Below are 18,914 nucleotides of genomic sequence, written 5' to 3'. Positions count from 1 at the left end.
ACGCATGAACGGTTACTACCTTATCTTCTTTACTGTGTAAATGAACTATACTTGAACTTCAGGTAGTGTGCTTGTGGCACACTGAGGGCAAAGGACACTACTTTAAGCATTTTACACGTTGTTGTGATTCTGACGAGGAAATATTGGCCGCATCATTGCTGGTTGCATTTAGGAAGGTTTACAAAGAAAACCAACAAAAACAACAACAGTTTCCACAGCATGGCCGCATAATGGCTTAGAACATAGATAACCGTGTTGTTCAAATAAACTCGTGTCTAAAATAGAGGACAACATGGATAAAATAGATCTTGTGCGTGTAGATTTCTCCAGTAACACAGAGTCGAATTAGTTCATATAAAGTTAAATAGTTAATTCAAAACTGGGGAGTGTAATGTGTACTCGATGAACTGTGCCACAATGAGGAAGGTGAAATACAGGACAGCCGTTACAGCAGCAGCAAAGTGCCACCACGACCTCATAGAATGAGCAAAGGGGGAAATCCGTAATGCGTCGCTGTAAAATTTGGAGCCATTCTGTCTCTCGCTGCCAGTCCCCCCCCCCCCGCCCCTCACCACCACCCCACCCCACCCCCGCGTTATAACTGTCGTAAAAAAGTAGCCTAATTGCGCATGCTGTGTGTGGTTCTGTGTTTACTTTTCATGCGGGGTTACCGGTAACCTTGCTTTACCTCCGTCACTTTTTACACTGACCCGAGGTTGAACCCGCCGCGTCGCATCATATTGGCCGCGTCCCAAACCGCACATTTAATGCCATGACAAAATAGGACGAGGTAATTGGCCACTATGCAAACTGCAGCTAAATTCTAATGAAAAATGTATCTAAATCACATCCATCATATTGTGTTTTATTTGACATGATCAGACTCACTTATGACATTTATTTATTTATTTGTTTGTTTGTTTGTATATATTTATAATGAATTCTAGGCAATGCACATGCTCACACACTATCAAGCAAATGCATTTAATATATTTAATAAACACTGTCCGTTTTCACATTGCACATAAACCACTTCATTCATATTGTCACCTACCTGATACTTTTTAGGTGATGTTTTACTTTGATGGTCTGACAATACTACAAGGTTTGACAATTGTTGTGTCTATGATTTGTGAATGTTTTTAATGCATGCAGTGAATGTTTATGAGCACCGATGTTTTTTTCCGAAACATTAATAAAGTAGTGTATATAATGTGTCTGTCTGTCTATCTAACGCCTATAAACAATAAAAGAGAAAGTTCTTACAGGACCTGAACACGATTAAAAGCCTAAGCTGCTCAATGAAGTCTCTCCCTGGCATTTCAGCATGGCACCCGAGCCATAGTAATGAGTGTAAACGGCGGAATATCGGGAACAAAAGCAACCCGTGGACGCTTTCCTTTGTGCTGAGGAATTAACACCTTTTCAAAGTTAAATCTTCGGATTGTCCCGCTTCTACGGGAGGTGGTATTAAAATGCGCCTTGATAACAAATGGCTGCGAGTTGTCGGAGAGGCTTTTCTGGGTTCGTGGGCGGGGCGAGATGACACCACAATTAAAGATGAACTTTGTGTGAACTAATTTATCTGACCCAAGGTAACGAGGAGGCCGAGGCAGGAGGGAATGTGTATAAAAGGGTGCATGTAACCCAGAGAGAGTCAGATCCGAGTTTAGTCCTTTGCATCCACGGCTGTTCCTCGTTAAAACAAGTTGCGCGTCATGGGTCTGTACACTTTGTTGGTAACATTGCTGTGTACGGTCGTGCTTCCTATGCTACTGCTTTTAGCCGCGGTGAAGCTGTGGCAGGTTTTGGTGATTCGAGGACTCGACCCAAGTTGCACGCGCCCTCTTCCCCCGGGCACCATGGGCTTGCCTTTTATTGGAGAGACGCTGCAGCTCATCCTCCAGGTAACGCGAGGCTCTGCGACATGTTTTTTTTATTATTATTATTTCTTTTTCTATTATTATTAGAAATGCATGAATTAGAATTGTTTTAGATTCTGATGATCAACTTGTGTTCCCTTACTCCACAGAGAAGAAAGTTTCTGCGCATGAAGCGACAAAAGTACGGTTTCATCTACAAAACGCACCTCTTCGGGAACCCCACGGTGCGCGTTATGGGCGCTGAGAACGTGCGCCAGATCCTACTCGGGGAACACAAGCTGGTGGCCGTGCAGTGGCCCGCTTCTGTCAGAACCATCCTGGGCTCAGACACGCTTTCCAATGTGCACGGATCTCTGCACCGAAACAAGAAAAAAGTAAGCAGACAGGGCGCGTCCCATCCATGTCCAGGCGAACTAAACCAAATTCACGCATCACGTCAACAATCGCAGTGTGTTTATGTTCTAAAACCAATTCTAGTCCACTCACTAGAGTATTACTCACCATATGTTGCATTGTAACGCATGTTTTTTAGTATGACCGTGTTCGGTTCGGTTTACTGGCTACAGTATCATGTGTAGAAGCAAAGTTTTGGATGATATTTTTTAGTTCTTAGAGCAGGTTAGAATTCAGTAAGATTATCAATTACATTTGAATTAGAGTTAAAATGGTCTTGAGTGACATGTAAGGCTGTTTTGCTCTCCTAAGTTTTTATTCTGTTCAACCTGGAAAACCCTGATCTCTCACTTTTATACACAGTCAATTTTAATCCGTGTCTCTGAACGCGTGTGTGTTTGTTTTGCAGGCGATCCTCAAAGCTTTTTCTAGGGATGCTCTAGAGCACTACATCCCGGTGATCCAGGAGGAGGTGCGGTGCGCAGTCACTGACTGGCTGGAGCGCGAAGCGCCCGTGCTCGTGTACCCGGAAATGAAGCGTCTCATGTTTCGCATAGCCATGAGAATCCTTTTGGGCTTTGAACCAGAGCAAATCAAGAGAGACGAGCAAGAGCTTGTTGAAGCTTTTGAGGAAATGATTAAGAATCTTTTCTCCCTCCCTATTGACGTTCCATTCAGCGGCTTATATCGGGTAAAATACATAAAACACAAAGTAAACACGCAGATGTTAGAATACTTACAAACTTACATTTTGCCCATTTATTATTTTTTTTTTTTCAAAATAAAAACCTATATTGATTTATTTCACAGGGCCTCAAAGCACGGAATTTTATTCATGCAAAAATTGAGGAGAACATAAAGAAGAAAATCCAAGATGGAGACAATGAGAATGAGCCCAAGTACAAGGATGCTCTTCAGCAGTTGATTGAAAATAGCAGGAAAAGTGATGAACCACTCAGCATGCAGGTAGACCAAAGATGATTTCAAATCAGTTGTTTAGTGTTTAGGTTGGATTTTATGATCCTTGTTTAAAAGAAAATCAACATATAATACAAGATGTAATGTAATACTTTTCTCTTCTCAGGCAATGAAGGAGGCAGCGACTGAACTTCTCTTCGGTGGTCACGAGACTACTGCTAGCACAGCAACTTCTCTGGTGATGTTCCTGGGACTGAATCCAGAGGTGATTCAGAGAATCCGAGATGAGCTAGAAGAGCAGGTAAGGTTTGCAGTTGACAAATGAATTTATTGAGACATTTGTCACAATTTATTCAGGAATGCTAATGTTTTTTTTTTTTCCACAACAGCAGGTTTCAAGCATGTATTTGTCTGAAAGAGCTCTTAATATGGAACTGTTGGAGCATCTCAAGTACACTGGATGTGTCATTAAGGAAACCCTCCGTATTAACCCACCTGTGCCTGGGGGATTCCGTGTTGCACTTAAAACATTTGAACTTAATGTAAGAATATTTAAAGATTCCTTTCATATAAGAGATAATGTATACTACAACAAATAATGTAGTAATAATAATAATAACAATTTCCTTTATTTTCCAGGGCTACCAGATTCCCAAAGGCTGGAATGTCATTTACAGCATTTGTGATACTCATGATGTTGCAGATATTTTCCCTAACAAAGAGGAATTTCAGCCAGAGAGATTCATGGCTAAAGGCTTGGAAGACAGTCCAAGGTTTAACTACATCCCCTTTGGAGGAGGAGCCAGGATGTGTGTGGGAAAGGAGTTTGCCAAAATGCTACTCAAGATAGTTTTAGTCGAGTTAACACAGCACTGCAACTGGACACTTTCAAATGGACCCCCAACAATGAAAACGGGCCCGACTGTGTATCCTGTGGACAATCTTCCCACAAAGTTCTGCCGTTACATCAGTAATTAGCAGATTTAATCAGGCACAAACTGTTGGCATGGGAAATGTACAGATATACATGTATATATTTTAATTTTGTAGATTTAATGTAATGTATAATGCTTTATATCAAATTCTTGTATAGAATTTCATTCTATTACTAAGGGCACTACTCTTTTTATGAATCACTGTATTTCTCTGAGGTATATGATGTATATTTGTAATCTAGTTTTATATATATACATATAGTGTGTTCTACCGAATGCAACTTAATTTAATTGTACAATTTGATGTATAAGCTTTATTTAATAAAACAATGACACTATTGAAAAAGAAATCCTTGGCCAACTTTTTTTCAAATACAAAAATACACAAACAAATATTATGAAATTAGCATAAGGGCTAGTCCAAGTATAATTGTTGTGGTGCTCGCTCTCATTTATAAACACAGAGGCTTCTGTTCTTCTGATGGTGACATGTACATGGTTTTGCACTCAATAAAATAAGGCTGAATATTTATTGAATAGAAATCACATCAGTCACATCAGTCCAAACCCAGACCAATCTCAGCTAATTAACTGTGTGAACTGGACAGAAGCACCACAAGGATAATAATCATCCTGGTGTTATGTCGGCAATAGAGGCTGTGAAAGAGGTTTGAGTGGTGGAGAGTTCACACCAGAGAGGGAAGTGTTAGGAAGAAAGTGAACGATGCACTCACAATATCGCAAGTGCTTGTCAAAGCCGTATTTATTTATTTTTTTTTTTACAAAAGCACAATTTCATGTGAATACTGGGACAGGAGGTGACTTGAATGGAATGATGAAGACCCATCACTGTAGAATAACGAGCTTAACTGCAGCCTCGCCCTCTTTTGCAAGAAAATTAACAAAGTGCAACATTAAAGGGATAAAAAGAAAGCAGATGAGGAGAAAAACAAGGCTGAATTGAGGCTGCCTGGGCGGGCTTGTCTCCTGGAACACAGGGGTTATGTGGAAGAGACTTGTCCTTGCGTGACACTGAGAACGAGAAGGAGAAAGTGAGGGAGAAGAGAGAGGCCTGGCAGATGCCTGTGGTAGCCATTTCTCTGCCCCGTCCCACAGGCTCCTGATTTACATCCGTCCCGCTGCATGGCTGACACCTTTATGTCCAGCCCTCCTATCCGCACAGGTCCAGGCCCTGTGATAGATGCAGCTGAACTTTTCCTCCTATCACCTTGTAAAGAACCTCCGCCTGGCCCATTGTTTAACATTGAGGGTTGACAACCGATCTTTTTATTCTCAGAGCCATTTTTTGTCTAAATTTGTGAGTATATACAGAATTTATAGCAGCTAAATGAAAGACATTTCAGACCCTCTTGTTTTTATGGAGTTCCCCAAGCCTGGGGTCAAGTAAATCAATGTAATTGCAGCTAGACCTGTATTGTAACAATTCCTGTGCTATTTGCACAAAAAAGGCTACATTGTAGTTTTGAAAACAGAGTTTTCTTGACACAAAAGGGCAAAAAACCTTCCTGGTAAACGCTTATAGCACCAGAGGTGAATTATTTGGTGAAATATATGGTGATGGGTTTTACATATGGCTAGACAACTGTGAAATCCCAGAAAATATCCCTTTCAAAATGGAAAAGGTAATTGTGTATACTGCTGAAACTCGAACGTCCCTTGAAACACAAGTAACGCTGCATAAACTTAAATCCACTTTAAATCCACTATACAATATACAGGACAGAGAACTGTCCCACTGACAAAGGTACAGCTCTCCAGCACCAATGTGAAAATGTTTTTTTCATGACCACAAAAGTCAATGAGGACGTTCCTAACAGCATTTACATGTCTGCTGCACTCTTGCCCTCCTGCCGAATCATATCAGAGCTTTTCAGCTCTCGTTCGGATTACCTATTAGCGACCCGCTGCTATTATTTATAATGAAGAGGGGGCTTTTCACAGGTCCCAAGGGTCAGAAAAAGTTCAGTCATTTACAAAAAGAGGCATGACCTAATGGGCACATTAAATTGTCCATTTCTCAAGAGCTTGAGCTTCTTCGAGTCCAATGTCTGTCTGTTCAGAAACGAATGAGGCTGAAAACGAATGTGAAATGACTCGTAATGCCTGGGGGACATAAGAAGAAAAGAACATGTGAGATGATGGAAGGTGGTGTAATAGGAGAAACGCATCACAACGTAACTCAAAACTGCTCAATTTGTAATAAATAAAAGAATAAATATTCAATAAATAAATAAATAAATAAAAACACATTAATGTGGCTGGTGAACCAGTGTTAATGAATAATAACACCATAAAATGCCTTATATTCATTATATTTTTGTCCTTTTATTACTATCTGTCACAAGTCTGTGAATATCCTAGGTGACACAGTTCAACTGTCATCCTTTAAATGGCCTAGCAAGGATATAGAGCCATCAGTTTTCTCAGTTTTCAGTGAAACTGTAGCCTGAATAACTATAGGGTCTCATTTAAGCCCTTAGAATAACAGAGGAGGCCATCAACAATATAAAAGCAAGTGAAAACGAATTCATGAAGCCCTTTGGAATGAAAATGATATTTCTTCTAAAGTACCTCAGCACCATAGGTCCATTTTGAAAGACAAAGATTAATGACTTATACCTGTTTTGGCTAAGCTGGCTTCATGTCTGATCATGTGACTAATTATAGTGTTTGAAAAATCTCTGAACTAATGACAGTTGTGAGTCAAAAACAAAAGGTAGAAAAAATTATATCGTAAAAATTTCCTTGAATCATGGCACAGATGTGATGATGTGACCTTCATCATCTTGAGTGGAGTGAATTAATACTCAAATCTGCATCACAATTGAGGAACTCTGATACTAGTCAAATATGACTTGCACAACTTTGTATCATTGCTGTCCTATATACTGTACTTCCTGTGTTCTACAGGTTTCCTCACATTATTCAAAAATGCTTTGTGTTTATTGGTAACCAGTGATGGATCAGTGTTTAAAACATGAAACTTATACCTGGTGAACCTCCTGCTTGACCATCTTTTTCTCTGGTCCACATTGGTCTGTGTCTGGATGGTCATGTACTGTATGTGTACAATAATCATCTCTGTTACACTCTATGGCCAAAGGATTGTAGACACCTGACCATGCAAGACACACTGAAATATGCTTCTTCTTCAAACTCACAAAAAGATGGAAATACACAATGGTTTAGGATGTATATTGTATACATTACAATTTTGCTTCACTGGAACTAAAAAGCTGAAACCCTGTTCCCTGGGCACCAAGCAGGGCCCATGAAGACATGCTTTTCCAAGTTCAGAGTGGAAGAATTTAGGTGTTCTTCATAAAGCCCTGACCTAAACCCCACTAAACACCTTTGGGATGAACTGGAACACAGACTGAACCCCAGACCCCCTCACCTTTCATCAGTGTCTACTCTCATTAAAGCTCTTGTAGCTGAAATCCTCAGACACACAAAAATCTCATGGAAAACCTTACCAGAAGATTGAAGGATATTATAAAACAAAGGGGACTAAATCTGGAATTGGATGTTCAACAAGCTCATGTGAGTGTTCAAGAATCAAGATTGGGTATTACTGATGCATTTTAAGTGGTAGAATAACACATAAAAATATCTTGAGCTGAGTGTCTGTGTGTGCCCTGCGATGGGTTGGCACTCCGTCCAGGGTGTATCCTGCCTTGATGCCCAATGACGCCTGAGATAGGCACAGGCTCCCCATGACCCGAGGTAGTTCGGATAAGCGGTAGATGAATGAATGAACGAATATCTTGAGCTTGTGTTAACCACAGCCCTTATTTCAGGCATTTAGCTAAAAGCCCATTGAAAAACCCACTGAATTTGGGACAATAGATCCAGAAGTTCTTTCATATTAGGTTTTTGAAAACTTCAGCATTCAGGTTATATTTCAAAGTATAACAAGGTAAATAATAACAATTACTTCTGTCAGCTCTTCTTCCCCCTCAGAAAACCTTTCTTTTCAAAGCAATTCAAAAACATCCCCAAGATATTCATGTAAGATTCACACAGATCTTCCAAGGCGAGGCTTAATGACTGGCTTCCGAAGACACCATCTGCTATTGCGGCATTCCAAATGTACTTTCTTCCACGCTCCTGAAGGCAAGTTTATACATTTCTCACAGTTCATGACCGGCAGTGGCCTCAAGCTGCTCCTCTTGAAGTTAGCCGCTTTCATATGCACCAAACTCCAAACTGGCATGAACGGGAGTTACATGACTGTCTTTACCTCAATACACAATGCCATTGTTTCCAACAAGATATCCACCCCAAACACAGTATCTACCTGAATGCTCAGTACCTGCACAAAAAACTGTATTCATAACGATTAGAATCAAATCAGAAGAGAAATTCAAGCACAAACAAGCACAGGCCAAGAAATATTAATACTCAGCTTTCAGTGGCTATTGTAGTAATATATGCCACATTCGATAGAAAGCCTGGTCTTATACCTGTAAACTCTTCTTTTTCTTATGATATAATTAATATGAAATAAAACTATGTCTGTCACACACACAAAATACTACAAATATTGCATGAGTCTAAAAGCATTTCATAAATCCATAAAGCAAACAGTTTATTGATAATTAAAGAAAGAACTTGAGCTCTGACTCATCTGTGATTAGCTCGGGCTTATGAGTAACATCTCATCTCCCAACAGGATTGGTTCCTCTGTGCAATTTTTGAAATAGGGTCAGAGAGAGTTCAAACCTGTGAACTTTCATGAACCCTTAAAGTAGCTGGGTGTTTGTGTTTACTCAGAACACACGCGTGCTCGGCCTTAGCCAAAAAATCTCAATGGCTGGTGCAACAAAGCTCCTCTATCATCTGCTCAATCAGTAACAAGCAGGCAAAATATTCTAAACTGTTAAACTCTGAACACCGGATTGAGACTGTGGCACAATGTCACAACCAAAAGTTCAAAAGTTCACCGTAACCATGAACTTTATCAGGACTTTGTTTTGTTCTATAAAGTTGACACGAGTCCTTTGAGGGAAACAAAATGATAAAATGTTTTTTGTTTGATCCGATCCATAGATATCAAGTCAAGTCAAGATATGTATCTATCAGAACCTATAATAGGCATTAAAAAGTAATTTTTTACATTATCTTAACATACTCAATTAGATTGCATATAGTATGATTAGTTATGATAATAATCAATACATTTACAGGCAGACGACCAGGTATCAGCATCTGATACCTAAAATTTAGTTTAGTCTTTTTTTTATACACATACAACAAACAGTGAAAAAGATAAAGGTCTGTTATTTAAACATAGTTAGTGACTCAGCTCTTCGGACTACTACTAAAGTCTACTGCATCAGTGTTTTTTTTTAATCTTTTTGTTAGATGTTACTATGTATACTGAAGAATAATTAATAGCATTTCCATTTCAGATGTCAAAGGCTTTTGTGACAATTACATTAGGATTATGCAAAGATTCAATAAAAAACTTTTTAAAGACCTCTGCAATTCATCCTGGAATGCTGTCAATCAACTTCGGGCCACATCCTGATTGATGGCAGCCCATTCTTGTATAATCAATGCTTGGAGTTTCAGAATCTGTGGGTTTTTGTTTTTCCACCTGCCTCTCAAGAATTGACAACAAATTCTCAGTAGGATTTAGGTCTGAGGAGTTTCCTGATCATGGATCCAAGATTTCAATGTTTTGTTCACCAAACCACTTAGTCACAATTTTTTTCTTATGACAAGGTGCTACATCATGCATCATGAGAATGCATTGTTCATCATTGTTCATGCTCCCTTGGCCTCTGACACGATCCCGCACATGACTGGTCTCAGGATGCTTTACTGTTGGCATGACAGAGGACTGATGAGAGCGCTCACCTTTCCTTCTCCGGACAAGCTTTTTTCCTGATGCCCCAAACAATCGGAAAGGGGATTTATCAAAGAAAATGACTTTACCTCTTTGGTCCTGGTGCGTACTGGACTTTCTTGAATGCCCTGAAGCCTTCTACACATCTGAATCTCTTTTTGTACAAAGCGATAATGACTGCATGTGTTTCATTGCAAGTTATCATGGTTAACAGAGGAAGAACAACGATTTCTGTTATTCTAACTTAATCAGCATGACAGAGTGATGTCCAGCCTTGTCCTGGTCAACTCTCTCACCTGTGTTAATAAGAGAATCCTATTATTGCAGGGATGAAATGCAGTGAAAACGCATAATTTTTTTTCTTGGAATTAAGTTCATTTTCATGGCAAAGAGGGATTTTGCATTTAATTGCAATTCATCTAATAACTCTTTATAACATTCTGGAGTAAATGCAAACTTCCATCATAAAAACTGACTTTTTGAAAATTAATATTTGTGTCATTCTCATAACTTTTCACCAGGGTTTTACATTAGAAATTTGGTAGTGTTTGTATAAAAGAAATGTACCATGGCCATAATTAAAGGCATAAATAAAATAATACAGTGTGTAAAGTAATAATGTATAATGACTGTAAAAATTTGCCATATAATAGCCAGAGAGAGAGAGACTTTAATTATAACCATAAAATAACTACCTTGAGAGTAATTATGGTACTCATATCTACTAAAAATTTAATTGTATATATGCTAATAGCTCTTCTTTATGTCAGAGCTGTTAGTAACACAAAGCTTCAGAAGAAGGTGATATAATTTGAAATGCACATTTCAAGGTTTGTCTTGTGTGCAGTTTCTGACTTGCTCATTCTGCCCTGTCAGTGCTGTCACTTTTTTATTGAAAACTGGTGTTTAGGTCAATCTGCCACATGGAATCTCTCTGCTACTGAGTCCTGAAATAACGGCGAAAGACTGATGTCTGCCAAGCTGACCAAGAGAGACTCAACACTGTCTCCCTTTATGCATTTAATCTCCACATCAGTATTGCTGAAAATACCTCCAGGCACCTCCTTTCATTTTAAACCCATATGGTAGTAACATGGGAAAGATAAACGCATGAGTATATTCCAATATTTAGTCAGAAATAAATGAAATTTGAGAAAAACAAAAAGTTATAGCTTGTCAAAGAAAAATGGTGATATGCAGTGTAATCCTTGATGTAGATCATGACATCACACCAGGAGAGTCTGGGCTTCAGAATTGTTCAGAATTGAAAAAAGGTTTAAAGCCCTCATCACAAAAAATATACAGTTCCCAAAAAGTGTGAAAAATGTTTCAAAAATTATGCATGTTTTCTAACTTTAAACTAATTTACTGTGTTGTGGTATTATGTTAATTTTATTGTGTCTAGTCTTGTGTGTAACCCAATATTTACTTGTATTAATATGTGTAAGTTTAAGTACATTCTTAGAAAAACATGAACTTCCCCTCGGGGTCCGGACAGCTGAGCCACTGGATATCTTCAAAAGATGGTTGAAGATATATTGTATGTCTTATATATATAATAGAGCAACTTACATTATCAAATTTTTTTATACAGCTGAGCAATTGAGGGTTAAGGGCCTTGCTCAAGGGCCCAACAGTGGCAGCTTAGTGGTCCTAGGATCAAACTCACAACCTTCCGATTGGTAGCCCAACACCTTAACCACTAGGCTACCACATGCCCATAACACATGTTATAATATATATAACATATTATATATATTATATAATGGATGTCTGTCTATATTGTATCTCATTGTCTGCATTGTCTTGTCTAGTTTGTATAGTATAGTGTTATTTATGTCTGTACTTTTGAGAGTCACAAACAGCTGGAACCAAATTCCTTGTGTGTGTCATCAACACACTTGGCCAATAAACCTGGTTCAGATTCTGAAGACCTACTTCTTCATGAAGTACTTGAACTAGCACTTTCTTCCCTGTTTGTTATATTTGTGTATTTAAATAAATAAACCAACCAACCAACAAACAAACAAACAAACAAACAAACAAATAAATAATTTGAACAGTGTTTTAGGCTCATGGTATCTTTAGTCTGTAACCTAGAGAACCAGAGATAATATTCAATGACAGAGACTTAAAATCACTTTTGTACTTCTGAATAAGAAAGTCTGTTAAATGCTGTAAATTTTACTCACTGAAATCACATTTCTAGTCCACTGTATGTAATAAAACATTAAATAAAGCCCTTGACTTATACCTGCATGATGTTATGTGCAGTATGCTGCTGCTACATGACTGGCTCATTAAACAATTGCACAAATATGCAGTTCAAGGTCAAAGTCAAGAAGCTTTTATTGTCATTACAACCATATATAGCTGTTGCAGTACACAGTTACATGAGACAACGTATCTCCAGGATTGTGGTGCTACATAAAACAAAGACAGAGCTAAGGACTTAGTAAGTGTCCTACATACATAAAGTGCAACTGTGCAACCTGGTGTACACAGTGCAGGACAAAACAACAAGACAGACAGGACAGTGCAGGACAAAAGACAATACACAAAAGAAAATAAGCAGAAACAGCGCAGAGCAGTGTAAATACTGTATGTTCAACAATATTGCGTGCAGTAATACTAGAATGAACACGGTTTCTTAGCAACAGGTCCCTGAGATAATGTTAGGATTTGTGCAAAAACAGCAAACGACTGAAATATTGTACAGTATGTGCAAAACAACGGAAATGTTTAGACTGTGTGTGCAAAGAGCAAAAAGGTAAAAAAGTGTGCAAAAACAGCATGTAAACAGTTTGATGGATGTATATTGGAAGTGTGTGTATTTGGTGTAGGTCTGTGCAGTCCATACAGATGTGCGTGTGTATGTTGTGCTCAGTACAGTTCAGTTCAGTTATTGAGATGTCTGATGGCTTGTGTGAAGAAACTGTTACACAGTCTGGTCGTGAGGGCCCGAATGCTTCTGTACCTTTTTCCAGATGGCAGGAGGGTGAAGAGTGTGTGTGAGGGGTGTGTGGGGTTTACAATGCTGTTGGCTTTGCGGATGCAGCGTGTGGTGTAAGTGTCCATGATAGAGGGAAGAGAGACTCCAATGATCTTCTCAGCTGTCCTCACTATCCGCTGCAGGGTCTTGCGATCCGAGATGGTGCAGTTCCCAAACCAGACAGTGATGCAGCTGCTCAGGATGCTCTCAGTGGTACCTCTGTAGAACATGGTCAGGATGGGGGGAGGGAGATGTGCCTTTCTCAGCCTTTGTAAGAAGTAGAGACACTGCTGGGCTTTCTTGGTGATGGAGCTGGTGTTGAGTCACCAGGTGAAGTTCTCCGCTAGATGAACACCAAGAAATTTGGTTCTCTTGACAATCTGTACCGATGATCCGTCGATGTTCAGTGGAGAGTGGTCGCTCTGTGCTCTTCTGAAGTCAACAACCATCTCTTTAGTTTTGTCAACATTCAGAGACACATTGTTGGCTCTACACCAGGTGGTTAGATGTTGCACCTCCTCCCTGTATGCTGACTCGTCTTTTGTGTTGATGAGACCCACCACAGTCGTGTCATTGGCAAATTTGATGATATAGTTCGATCTGTGCATTGCTGCACAGTCGTGAGTCAGCAAAGTGAACAGCAGTGGACTGAGCACGCAGCCCTGAGGGGCTCCAGTGTTCAGTGTGGTGTTGGAGATGCTGTTCCCGACTGGGACTGACTGAGGTCTCCCAGTCAGGAAGTCCAGGATCCAGGTGCAGAGGGAGGTGTTCAGTCCCAGCAGGCTCAGCTTCCCAATCAGGTGCTGAGGGATGATTGTATTGAATGCTGAACTAAAGTCAATGAACAGCATTCGTACATAAGTGTCTTTATTGTCCAGGTGGGTGAGGGCTAAATGGAGGGCTGTGGCAATGGCATCGTCTGTGGAGCGGTTTGGACGATATGCGAACTGTAGGGGGTCCAGTGAGGGTGGTAGCATGGTCTTGATGTGCCTCATGACAAGCTTCTCGAAGCACTCCATAACGATGGGTGTGAGTGCGACGGGACGGTAGTCATTGAGGCAGGACACTGTAGACTTCTTTGGGACTTGGACAGGCGCTGCGCAAGGAAATGTTGAACATGTCAGTAAAGACATCCGCTAGCTGTTCTGCACATTCACTGAGCACCCTGCCAGGAATGTTGTCTGGTCCAGCAGTCTTCCATGGGTTAACTCTGCATAGAGTTTTCCTCATGTCGGCCATGGACAGACAGGGTAACTGGTCATCAGGGGGAGGGATCGTCTTCCTTGCCGTTACGTTGTTCTGCACCTCAAACCGAGTGTAGAAGTTGTTCAGCACATCTGGGAGGGAGGCATCACTATCACAGGCAGGTGAAGCTGTCTTGTAGTTCGTGATCACCTGTATGCCCTGCCACATGTGCCGGGTGTATCCGCTGTCCTGGAAGTGGCTGTGGATTGTCTGGGCGTGTGTGCGCTTTGCCTCTCTGATGGCTCTGGACAGTTTGGCCCTTGCTGTTCTTAGGGCCGCCCTGTCCCCTGTTCTGAACGCTAGGTCTTTAGTCCTCAGCAGCGCACGCACGTTAACAGTCATCCACAGCTTCTGGTTGGAGCGTGTGGTGATGGTCTTGGAGACGGTCACGTCATCAATGCACTTGCCGATGTAGCTGGTCACTGATGCCGTGTACTCCTGCAGGGAGCCTGCAACCAACGGCGACTCTGTCAACTTGGAGATGTTCCCGTCAGTGCACTCAAAGCAGTCCTGAAGAGCAGAGGTGGCTCCTGCTGGTCAGGTTTTCACCTGCTTCAGAACCGGTTTTGAGCATCTGACAAGTGGTCTGTATGCTGGAATTAGCATCACAGGGATGTGGTCTACATAGCCGAGGTGGCTCAGCAAGAGGGAATGTTTGTGTAAACAAGATCCAGCGTGTTTTCACCTCCCGTAGCTAAGTCCACATGTTGATAGAATTTAGGGAGAACTGACGAGATTTGCATGGTTCAAATCTCTGGCGATGATAAACAGTCCGTCAGGGTGAACATTCTGCAGGTCGCTAATAGCTCCTTACAGCTCACTTAGCATCTCTTTAGCATTAGCGCTAGGAGGAATGTAAACTCCGACAATGTAAACAGTGGTGAATTCCTGTGGTAAATAAAATGGCCCGCATCTAACAGTCACAAACTCCACTGATGATGAGCAGTAAGTAGAAACAAGCACAGAGTTCTTGCACCATTACGTGTTGATGTAAACAATCACACAACACCACAGGTGTACAGTTGTTCCTATTAAAGTGGATACAAGCTGAAAAGAAGGCTACAGTAACAGTGTAAGTATGTAACCTGGTAAAGCATGTTCACATACAGTGAAGATAAAATCACTCCAAGGTTGCAGGTCAGTGGGGTGTGTGTTCACCTGACGCTGATGTTCCTCCTTCCCCCTACTTTCACTCCCTATTCATCTGGCCTGCACATGAACCCACTGTGACTACCAGTTAAGAGCAAGAGCAGCTGTCTCTGCTGACCCCACTCCTACTTTCCTGCCATCTTATGTACAGAATGGAAGGTTGTAGGTTACATTTGGTTACATATTTGGACCAATATTATCCAGGTCCAAAGAGCTTTAAATACTTTATTCTCATCCTACATCACTGTTTAGCAGTAGACATCTTGTTGCTATGTTAAAAAGAAGGTAGAAAATACACCTTCAGATTGAACTTTTGATTATTTTACTGATGATGGGGTGTGGGAATAATTGTTTGCTTCTTTTAGTAAATGAAATGTTGGTCTCGATGAAACAGACAGCGTTAAAGAGAGATGTGATTGTAATGGGCTCCTGTATGTGAAATGTACATTATTCCTTTCTCATGGGCTGTTTAACAAGAGGACACATTTCATTCACATGACCATCAAGGGTTCAGGGGGAAACTATAATCAATTAAAAACCCAGGTTAGTAGAAGAGGCAATTAAATGGTTTTAGAAGGAGAACTTTCTCTATGTTCATCAGTTCATGTCAGCTGTGATAATGGGTTATGAAAGCAGCAATGAATGGAGAAGACTGCTACAGTTCACTAGAAGGGCAAAAGAGGGTAACACACATTTGGCACATACATATGCTCAAAGACTTACCTCTGTCTGCTCTCCCACAACTCTCCCACTACTTCCATAAGGAAATGCAGGCTTATATACAAAAGCAGACATTATTATCCACTCCGATTCCCACAGAGTTCAATTCCATTGCAGATAGGATGAGTGAGCTGTTTTGTTTATTTCATCTGTCCATCATCGCTAATAGAAAACATGGACCCTCTGGAAAGACTTAGCTCACACTTACTATTCTTCCTGCTTGTACTTCATTGAAGGAAACACTTAATTATGATTTGTTAGCCATTGAGACATTATTAAGCTCTGAAGACACACACTCTGGTGTCTGGATGTCATGAGGACAATTAAGCACTTTTTTGACCTCTTTTACTTATCAGCTGTGTAAAACACTAAGGGCCAATAAATTTACCATAGTCACCTCATCCTTTATCTGGTACATCTGTCAGCCGCAGCCGCCTCTCACTCAGCCATGTCACTGCTTAATCCTAGCTTTGATTTTGTTCGCAGGGTGAAAAAGCAGATGAGTGAAGTTCTCTTTGGGGTAGAACTCGGGACTGCAACGTCTATATAAAACATATTTATGATTATTCATAATAATAACGTAGGTCATTTGCTGAATAATTAAGTAAATTCAATTAGGTTACATTTAAAATTAAATAATGTTAAATGAAAGTTTTGGCTTCAGTAGTGTTCAAAGCCACACAGTAATCTCCAATGGCCAAAGGCAAATTCTGTGACTGTTCCTGAAAGTCTATTGCCTTGTGAGAGAAATTAAATATTGGTAGACTTAAATGTGGAGTATTCACAAAAAATCATAGTATGACACACTGCGCATTACAGTATCTTTTCAGCAGCACTGTGAAATTCATAATATCTTAGTCAGCAGGTGTTGATTCACTTTTTTTGACTATAGTTTGGCTGCAAGGCAAATCTGATTTGTACGTGAGGTTTTCTGTAAAAAAATGTTTATTTAGGATTTCAGTGAAAAAGTCTAAAGTGACAGTACTTTGTTTTGTTAACTTCCAGAGAGAAAGGATGGCGAGCGACTGGCTATTTATTGTTACTATACTAACAAGCCACTTTCAATGAAGTGTTTACTGATGAATACATTTACTGTAGCATTTCAATGACCTCTAATTAAATGTGCTATAAAAATATAGGTCACTTTATCTGGCTTTAACTAGTTAAAAATTTAAATATAGATGACAACAAAAAAAGTGTTCATTTGCTCTATGCATAAGTTTATGCATTAGAGGGGTTAATAGCATCTTGAGAAAAGTAAATTCAAGAGAAGAGTAAATTCAAAGCTAATAAAATGACACATACATGTATGGTTTATATCTGAAACAGTTCAAGTCAGTGTATAAAACAGCAAACTGAATGTGACATTTATCATATTATTCTGTTCATATATGCATTTAAAGCTCTTATAGTGCATATCAAAACTCTACTAAAGTATATGCATAAAAAAGAGTGCTATCACACTTATCATTTTATAAAATTATTGCTTTGCCAAATCTAATTAATTTGCCTCAATATACTTCATGCAATTTTTTTATATAATTTATGCTTTTTCAAACCAGATCAAGTCTTCTTAAAAAGATAAATTCTTTTTAAAGTCACCTGAACATCAGGTTGTAAACAAAATAAGTGACTCGAACGTCATACATGTGGAGGGCACAGGGCCTGGAAGAGCAGATGAGCGGGCTCAAATCATGCTGAGATAGACAGGGACAGATGAGGATGGGGACAGAGAGCTTCACAGCTGGAAAACCAGTCAGGGCCAGAGCTTTCTGAGCAGAGTGACTCTGCGTTGACTCTCTGCCTCCCCACTCAGAGCCCTCCTGACCTGAACCTAACCTCTGTGATGCTAATGCTTATTTATGGCCCATTATAGTGCAATGCTTCATCCTCTCTAGTAGCACCTTGATTTATGCTAGATTCATCACACCTCACAGCCACTGTCACACCCTCCTGACAGGATGTCCAGCGTGGACACAGTATTATCTAAACTACTGAACTAAAAACAAAAAAAAAATCATATTAGTATTGATGATTTGAAACATTGGTTCTCTTGCTAAATATAAATAAAGCAGAGAATAGTCATTTAATGATGCAGGAGACACAGAGACATTTGAAACAGTACCTGTTAAGTGCAGTCATTAAACTGGAGTCAAAGTGTCTAGATGGCTGCATTGTGTGCCACTGGCCTTGTTTCCTGCTAGCTCTGTAGATGTGGATTGTCCTACGGCTTTTCATGACGACAGGAGTGGGTAACATGGACATGACGAGCGAACACAGGAGACAATGGAGAAGTGACAGGGACATACCACTGTTGCAAGTCTGCCATTCCCTGTCATTTGGTCTAGTCAACCAGTCTGTCTAGCTACTGTGGCTGTCTCTCTTGTCTTGTTGATAGCTAGCGTGAAGTTTACAGTAGTGAAATGCAGAGATGCCAAACCCACCATTCACACTTTCAATTAGGGACATATTACACAGGACGACACCTCACCTCCTTGTGAAATGTACAGACAAAGAGGCAGGATAGCACCCCTGGTCCTTTGAACTACCGCCCTCCCCTTCGTCTCTGTCACAAGCTAGTTTGCATTTTACACCAGCGTGAGGACAGCCTGATACACACTCAGGTTGTAATGAGGCTCTGTATGGAGATGGCTGCCTCAGATCTTCACCCCCTTTGGGAACCATAAAGGTGTTGCAATCAAAGACAGCATACCCTCTATAAACACACTTTGATATACTCACTTTATGAGCAATGATTTTCAGCCTAAACCAGTTCTGTTATTTACATGCCATAATGCATTTAA

General features: G+C 40.2%; 1 protein-coding gene across 1 annotated transcript; it reads left to right on the top strand.

Moving 5' to 3' along the window:
• The first annotated feature begins 1,583 nt into the window (after window positions 1-1,583).
• On the top strand, window positions 1,584-4,467 carry LOC132860408 (cytochrome P450 26A1). The gene is made up of 7 exons (XM_060891598.1): window positions 1,584-1,907; window positions 2,033-2,257; window positions 2,686-2,967; window positions 3,087-3,242; window positions 3,361-3,495; window positions 3,584-3,736; window positions 3,834-4,467. Exons 1-7 carry the CDS (start codon window positions 1,719-1,721, stop codon window positions 4,170-4,172), a joined length of 1,479 nt encoding a protein of 492 aa, XP_060747581.1. The 5' UTR covers window positions 1,584-1,718; the 3' UTR covers window positions 4,173-4,467.
• The last annotated feature ends 14,447 nt before the right edge of the window (window positions 4,468-18,914 follow it).

This window comes from Tachysurus vachellii, chromosome 2 (genome assembly GCF_030014155.1).
Source record: "Tachysurus vachellii isolate PV-2020 chromosome 2, HZAU_Pvac_v1, whole genome shotgun sequence".
Taxonomy (NCBI): domain Eukaryota; kingdom Metazoa; phylum Chordata; class Actinopteri; order Siluriformes; family Bagridae; genus Tachysurus; species Tachysurus vachellii.
The sequence above is the reverse complement of the archived record's forward strand: the minus strand, read 5'-3'. Positions and strand labels throughout refer to the sequence as shown.